This window comes from Brassica oleracea, chromosome C8, assembly GCF_000695525.1.
Source record: "Brassica oleracea var. oleracea cultivar TO1000 chromosome C8, BOL, whole genome shotgun sequence".
NCBI classification, from domain to species: Eukaryota; Viridiplantae; Streptophyta; class Magnoliopsida; order Brassicales; family Brassicaceae; genus Brassica; species Brassica oleracea.
The window spans coordinates 17,749,613-17,758,481 of NC_027755.1; the positions used below are offsets into that span (position 1 = coordinate 17,749,613).

Below are 8,869 nucleotides of genomic sequence, written 5' to 3' on the forward strand. Positions count from 1 at the left end.
GTGGTACAAACTACAATCTCTATCTCACCTCCTTTTACGTTATTCTTCATTTTTTTAATAGCAATCCTAGTGATTCTTTTCTATTGGCTAATACAAGAAAGTGGGGATAACTTCTTTTTTAACCTTAACCGTTGATGAATTTAATCTAAAGACATAAATATTTGCTTTTTTTTAATGGTTTCCTCTCTTTCTCGATCTCTGCTCCTCTTCTCTTCTACTGTCGTAAACCTGAAAAAAAAAATGAATCCATCTCTTCTTCTTCTCTGGAATAACTAAGAAACCCAGAAAAATTCTCCATCTTTTACGAAGGACTCCACTTCTCACCTCGTTGGTTCATGTCTCAATCCCATCAGCTCAAACGAAATCTGTCTCCTTTTTTTCCGAATTTGTGTAAGTTGTTTTCGTTTGGACTCTCCTTAGAACTTTTGATAAGATTCATTTTTTATTTGTCTACATACTGATTTGCTGTTTTGGAATGTGGAGGAGACATGAGATTTTACGGAGGAGACAGAAGATGTGGCAGAGAAGAAGGAGGCGCCACCACCTCCATCTGTTGATTATATCTTAGATCTGTTGATAAAATCCATCTTGTATGTGTTTACATACTATTTGTTTTTTTAGAATGTGGAGGAGACATGAGATTCTATGGAGGAGACGGAAGATTTGGCTCGAACGGTGGCTCCAACACAAGATTGAATCATTTCTTCAGCCATAGCATCCAGAGCGGGTTGAGACGTCGGTGTAGAAGAAGTGGTATGTGACTGAAAGATGGTGACGTTGAAGCGCTGTGGTGACGGATACGAAGGCGCAGCTGATATGCGGCTTAGGTTTAGGTTTTGTTAATTAGGTTTGGTTTAATGTGTGTTTAATTAGTTTTGGTTTAATGTGTTATGGTGTATTTAATTTTTTAATTCTGGTTTAGTGTTATATTTATTTGTAATTTAAGTTTTAATTAATAAATAAAAATTTATTTTTAATTACAAATTAATTTTTGCATTTAATTTTAAATTATTTTTTTAAAATTAATCAAATTTAATTAATTAATTAATTAAATTTAAGTATTTTATTTTAAATTATAGCATTGTATTTATGTCATTATAAAATATTTTACAGCACTAAAAAAAGCCATAAAAAGCTACGTAATAGCACAAATCAAATGCTATAAACGACTATCGTTAGCTCGCGATTAACGCTATAACATCTCAATTTAACATTGCTGGGAAGTAGAACCAGCAGCAGATATTGAAATCTCATTTGGGCTAGTCCTTGGGGACGCGAAATTGGTGGGTTTTCCTCTGCTTTTTGATATCTGCTGGTTCGCGTTCGTGAAGTTTGTGTTCAGCTTTGCCAGGCTGGGACGGGTTCTACGCCCAGAAGGATAGCGATTTTTCGGGACAGCTTCTTGCCATCCTTCGTCAGAGGAGTCATCCTCTTGGGCTGTGGACTCTGGCTTAACCAGAGTCACCTGATCTTGAGGTTCCATATCACGTTTATCAACCTTTGTTTCTACAGGTTTTGCTTCGGACTTATTGTCTTTATCACTTGAACTCTCCACAGTGATAGGAGTCGGAGTCAGAATTTCATCATCTTTCTGATTTTCTTCTAACACAGATGTTGGACTTTGTCCTGGTCTTCCCTTGACCTGAATAAACATTTCGATCAAAATATCTGTCACACAACTTATTAGTGAGAGCAGTTCAATAGAAACATGGATTAAGTCAGCGGAAATCAAATATGACCTTCATGCGAGCTTTCCTTTGGGCGTCCCTTGCTTTGAGATCAGTCTCCGGGGTTATATAATCCAGCAGGTCTGATACACTGTTATTCGGACGAAAGTTCATGGGTTACATACTCAGGACAAGAGTTTACACAAGCTATAAATTTATACTATGCATTTTAGATTTCATATATAGTAGTCCGTTTCTACTTATATCGTTTGGCAACCATGCACAATTTGTAAACAGTGCTTAAAACACGTAAAGGAAAAAATATATATATTTTTTTTTTGAACACAAGAAAAAATATATTAAAATACCTGAGATGGCCTTTGCTGGAAATAGAGGCGTCTGGCTTGGGAGTACCATTTCGTGCAGCTTCTTGTTGTTCCAGAGCTTTAGACTCAAAATACTCAAGCCACGCAGCCGCATCCTAACATAGTTCTGGAGTGTAAGAAACTTGTAAAAAACTCCCTGTAAATCGTAACTAATTGACCACCTGTGTCCGAAGATCCTCAAGGCCTAATTTTGCTTGTAGAATCTGTAGAGTGGTCTGCTCATGTTGGACGCTCAAGGAGTATGCTTCCATCAGAGAAAGAGCAATAGCAATGGCATGGTAACTTGCAGCAGTCTGACAAAAAAGTAAGATAAGTAAATTTTTATCTAAGGGCTTCATTTTTCTTCCAACGTGATATTAACTGATTAAGCTTAAGGCTTCATCGCATGGGAGGTCAGAATTTAACTATTAACTTTAGATCCGGTCTGACTTACAGCCAACTATTTACTTATGTTATCCTTTTTTCCGTGGTTTATGGACGTCGGTTAGACAGAGGGCGTTAAATTGCAACCAATCAAGTGCTTAAGAAAACCAACCTGGATATGATCAGCTCCAAGTAGTCTCTGGTTACATTTCAACGCTTCATGAAGGTATCTTAAAGCCACATGGACATTCCCCAAACCTTCTTCCATCATCGCTACATTAATATAAGTGGCAGCAGTATTTGGATGTGACGGTCCACATGTTAGATGCAGAAGGTACAATGCACGGTTGACATACCTACAACAAGAATAACATGTTAGCAGATGGGGGAAAATAATTTTTAGGCTTTTGACTTTGAGAAATGCAGAGACATACTTCAAAGCTAACTCTGTGTGCTGATTTTTCCTCGTAAAATACTCGTTAAATTACATCCACTTTACGACAAAACACTTTTGTCGTTACGTTACGAGAAAATAACGATGACTTTAGTTTTCCACGTAAGTTTCTCGTAAAATCGACGTAAATTTACGAGGATTTTTTTTCCTCGTTAAATTTCCTCGCTAAGCATGTGTTTTCTTGTAGTGACACGCTCAACGAAGTTTGCCGGAGACGACACACGACGCATCCCGCAAGACCACAAACGCGCCGATGGAGAGGAACTACACCGCACCAACTGAACAGAGGACAACAATAACCGCCCTTCGACGAGACACCACACCAAAGGAGAAGCCACGCGCCACAGCTCATCACCACCGGGACAACGAGAAGAGCCGGGAGACATGAATATGAATAGATCCCGAACGGAGAAGCCCTCACGCAAGAACACGCGCCACAAAACAACCGGGAGTAGCTGTAGATCTAAGATTGAAAAACGACCATCGACCAAATCCCAGCCCCAAGAGCCGACCCTAACCACCAACCACCGCTACACCTACCTCACCGTATCACCAGAGACGCAAGATGACCACCGGTTTCAGCCTAGGTTCTTCCGCCGGCGGAGCTCGAAGCCCCAGAGACACAAGTATATCAGAGGCAGCCAGAGGAAGAAAAAAGAGCAAAGGAGGAAAACGAGAGAGAGAGGAGAAGATGCCCTCCGACCGGCGAAAGGGAAGCCGCGCCGGAGGCGAACGGTGGTTACGATTTTCTTTTTTGGGACTTTGGGTGAATAGAGAGAGAAGAGAGGTTTTTTTCTCTCTCTCGGTGCTCTTGTCTCACAGGCTACAATTTTGCTTACACTTTTGTATATATCGGGTTAAAATCATCATTACGCTGATGCCAGCTCCAGACAATTTCTCTCCCTTCCCAATCTGATTAAATGAGTGATATGGTTATCAGATTCATTTCATCATTAAAGGGGCTGTTCGTTTTTCCATTCAGATGAGCCATCTGGATGAAGATGAGAGTTTTGTTCGTTTAGGCATTAAAAGTACAAGTCATCTGGATGGTTCGTCTGAATGAGTTTTGAAAATTTAGGCTTAAATTTGAAAATCAGCTGGCTGATCCAAATTGGATCATCTGGATGGAGATGGATTTGTCAAAATGGTATAATGTCTATTATACCCTCATGTACATGTCTGGCCTTCCCCACGTTTTTGCTAATGTTTCATCCTTTCTAATTTTCAACTTATTATGTATTTTTCATGCCAATTGCTCAATAAAATATGTATAATCAAATTGGGTACAAAAAAAAAATTAGGGCACCTTAGCTAGGTAGTTGCTAATGTAGTTTAAAATAAAAATGATCAAATGGTATTTTATTTTTATTATATAATATAAAAATGAGTTTATTTTATTTTTATTATATAATAGAATAAAACTAAATGAGTTTACTCTATAAATAGAGTATTTTATTTATTTTTTGTTCAATATAGAGTATTTTATTTATTTTTTGTTCGATCATTCTATTTTTCTTCTGTAATAGAGTACTATTCTAATATAACTCAACTTTTATTATAAGGAGAATTAGAGCTACTTCATGCATAATTGAATGCAATTCTCATGCATCCACTTCTTACTGGTCCACATATACCAATGAAAAATAGAACTCATTTCACCACTAATAGAATGAAAAACCTACACTTACTAGTATCGGTGGAGAAACATAAGAAGACAAGTACACAAATAAACTACGCTACGTTCTCGGTCTATGAGCTTTCAGATTTTATTTTGGAGTAAATAAATATAAAAATATATGATATGTAAATATATAATAATTTATTTTTAATGTAATAGCTTAGCTGTCTGTGATATTTTAGAAAGGATACACTTTGTTGAAGGTCCTCACACGGAGACAAGCTGCAGCTCAAAGCTAATCCTCTGACACCACGATTACTAATCTGTATAACGTTGGAGCACATATGTGTCAAGCAGAGATCGAAAGCAATCAGAACCTATAGAAATATCCGTTGTGTTTTGAGTTTGACTGAAAATGGTGAGAGAGCTGCATGAACTTGGAAAAATGATCAACAAAAACATTTTTGCAGATTAACCATGTTTTCAAAGTATTTTTATTTATTTTTCATTTCAGTCTTTATTTTGAAATATTTTTTCTCAAATTCTGATTTATTTTTATTTCAAAATAGAACAAAAATTAGGATAATTTTTAAAATAAATCATATTAACTATTTACTATTTTTTAGTATTTCAGTTTTACTCCAAAATAAAATACGTTGAAACATTCAATTTTATTTATTTATATTCTAAAGGAAAAGTCAAGAGTGACGCCTTGGAGCTTTTAAGTTGTTGCCAAACTTCCCCCTTTATATATGAGAAATTGCACTACAGTGACGTCCAAAAAAAATTATAATTAACTCAGTGACCAATTGCCCTATTATACTAATATATTTTATGTCTATTATATAATAATACCTTTTTACCCTTGTATATAACCGGTGTAACCTGCTGAAAGAAAATAAATATAAATTATTTTTTGTTTATTCTAGAGAAGTAAACGTGTCTTTTCTTTTGACACAAATTGTAAATGATAATAATTGTGAAAGCTCAATGCTTTCTTCTCTATTTGTCCGCCACGGAAATCACCGAGTATATTACCGGCGACGTTTGTGGAGTACCAGCCCGATTGTGACACCTTTGTTGGAGATGGGAGACAAAGGATTCACGGCTTCTGAACTCGAAAGTCGTGACAATCGTAACGTCTCTGTGAGTAATTTATCGCTTCAAGATTCAACAGTTCGTGAAGACCATACTTAAACGCTTGTAAATTTCGATTTTGGAGCTGGTAGTTGTACTGCTTTAGTTGATCGGAGAAGATAAACATTTCTTCTAACATTATGTTCTATTCTATTTATATGCATATGGAATAGAAATATAAACCAATATGTATTATAAGTGTTCTGTTCATGTTATATAATGTGAATTAGTCTGTTACTATTTTTTTTACCATGTATTTTTTTATTTGAGCATTCATAAAGAATGTATTATTTTGTTCCCCAATCTGTACTAACCATTCTATTTGGGTTTAGGGTTTATACTTGGATTTAGGGTTTAGTGATTAAAATTTAGGGTTTAGTGTTTGGAAGGTTGGGGTTGAGGTTTGGGTTTAGTGACTCTATCATGTATCCATTTGACGATTAATATATAATATACTATTTCGTTCTCGATATGTACTATACTATATATTTTGTTCCATTCTATTTAGGTTTGGGATCTACTTGGATTTAGGGTTTAATAAGTAGGATTTAGGGTTTAATATTTGGAAGGTGGTGGTTAAGGTTTGGGTTTAGTGTCCCTATCATGTATCGTTCCATTTGACGATTAATAAAAAGTGTTCTATTTTGTTCACCAATATATACTATAATATGTATTTTGTTACATTCTATTTGGGTTTGGGGTATATACTTTGGTTTATGGTCTATAATTGGGTTTAATGTTTAGTGATTATGATTTAGGGTTTAGTATTTGGAAAGTGGGGGTTGAGTTTTGGATTTAGTGATAACAGTTTAAAGTTTAGTATTCAAAATTTAGATTTAGATTTAGAGTTTATATATGAGTTTATGGATTATATTTGGTTTTAGGGTTTACTGATTAGGGTTTAGGGTTTAGTGATTATAGTTTAGGATTTATTATTTAGATGTTTGTGGATTTGGGATCAAATTTATTATTTAGGGATTATGATATAGTTAAATTTTTTATACTATTTGGATGATACGGAACATAACAGTCCGATTTAATTGTGAGAAGTAAATGGAATATACTATTTATTGTAAGAGTAATTTATTTTCATGAACAGATTTACTGAGCACAAAAACATATGAAGTAGTTACGTAAATGATGTGGATGGATTTGGTGTCTTCATTTTCAACTGTGCGCAGTAAATATTGACCATACCTTATTTTCTTCAACGTCATCTACGTGACTTATTCACCGGTTATTTGTACCAGAAGAGGGTATAACCGACTAAACTTGAGCTAAATGTTATTGATTTAATAATGTCAAAATCATTGTTATATTCTTAATTATGCTTCCAAAATTGGCTATTTGGCAAATTAACCCTTTATATATTTGGGTCCTTACAATTCTTTACTTTGCGAAACTATGAAAAGAGAGAACAGCCACACAATACCAAACCAATACTCCTTCCGTTTCATTTTACTTGCCGTTCTAGACTTCGACAAACAGATTAATAAAACATTTAAGTTTATCTATTTACTAGATAAAAACATCATTATCAATACACCTAACCAGATTTCAACTAATAGAAAAATAGATTATAATAAAAAGTCAATAAATTTTACATTGAAATCATAAAACGACACTAATTTTGAAACGAAAGTTTTGCTCTAAAACAACATCTAATTCAAAACGGAGGGAAGAAAAAAAAAAGAAGACATAACACATGCTCTCAGATAATAATGTTTAATTGATTATTTATTTTTAATTTTCTTTTTTATAAAATAAGCCACTGGAGTTAGGACACATTGAAATTGTTATCTCACAATTTGTAAAGAGGACATGTGTTAGGGCACACTGATGCTGATGCTGATGCTGATGCTCTAATCAACTCTTATAAGAAGACAACAAGAAAGAAAAGAAAAACTACTTTCTGAGCAACTACATTATTTGTCGGCCTACACGTTTTATTTTCATCATTTAAATGTAACTAAAAATCTGTCTCTTGTTATATTCTACCAAATAAAATTTGTTTGATATGAAAAAATAGGTTTGGAATAGTTTCTATGAATTAGATAAAATAAAATAAAATATGTGGAATCAATTGTGTAAAACCATCTCCAATGGTTTACTTTATTTTAGAGTAGTTTTTACTATAAAATAGAGTAACTCTAAAATAAAATATGATTTCTCTCCAATAGTTTACTCTATATTTAATTCTAAAACGGAATAATTTTAAATATATTTATTTTTATTTTATGACTAATACATTTTATTTACAAAATTTACATATTGATCCCTTATATTTTATTTTTCACAAAATTTTTATACATTATATATCTATATCAAACTTTTATTATCTTAAAAATTATATTACATTATATTAAAACATAATACATTTAACTTAAGCATCACTATTAGTGTATTTTCCCACAAATGATCAATTAATAAATTTCGAAGCGCAAACTGAACTTCTTTATTTTTGATTTTTCTAAATCGACCAAATGAGTAGGAAGACCATATGCTAACATTTGAAATGCGGCTGTTACTTTTTGCAGAGACGATAACCCAACCTTACCCGCTGTATCCCTTTTTGTGTGAAGTAGTTGTCATAACTTTCAACGGCTTCGATTATACGAAGGAATAGAGGACACGACATACGATATCTCCTACGAAACATAACATCATTGTACACCGGCGTCTCCGAAAAGTAATCATTGATCAATTTATAACTTGGTGATCAAACAACATCGGTTATCAATACCTTAAAAGAAGGAAATACTGAATTTTTGGAACAACTACATAAGACAAGAGCACAACGAGAATATCACTTAGAGATTCAAAAGGAGAATTATGCTTTGAATGAGCTGAATGAAGAAAACAAATATTTTGTGACCTGAATTCAGTGCAAGATCCAGAAGTTCGTACATATTTTCAAGAGAAACGAACACGAATTTTACAAAAGAAATGTGGTCAACAACATGAACAAGAAGCTACTCCTTCATCTACCTCATTTGGACAATACTTTAACAATCTTGGTGGATCTGGAGGCAATTTACCAGAATATTAAATCACAATTATCTATGATTTTAATTTTACGATATGTTGCTTATATTCTAATTTTAGTATTTGCTTTCTTTGGCTAATTTTATAAAATTATTTTTAATTTTAATGCTTGTTTTCTTTGGTTAATAATAATAAGTTTCAAACGTTTGTATATTGTGTTGAAGAGAATTATGTGATGTTTGCATAATTAAATTACATA

At 33.6% G+C, this 8,869-nt stretch overlaps 1 protein-coding gene across 1 annotated transcript; it reads right to left on the bottom strand.

Moving 5' to 3' along the window:
- Nucleotides 1-1,207: 1,207 nt before the first annotated feature.
- On the bottom strand, nt 1,208-2,869 carry LOC106308813 (protein TSS-like). Its single transcript, XM_013745931.1, has 6 exons — nt 2,851-2,869; nt 2,589-2,772; nt 2,215-2,346; nt 2,036-2,148; nt 1,740-1,818; nt 1,208-1,642 (listed from the first exon to the last, which is right to left on the bottom strand). Exons 2-6 carry the CDS (start codon nt 2,685-2,687, stop codon nt 1,208-1,210), a joined length of 858 nt encoding a protein of 285 aa, XP_013601385.1. The 5' UTR covers nt 2,688-2,772; nt 2,851-2,869.
- Between the last annotated feature and the right edge of the window lie 6,000 nt (nt 2,870-8,869).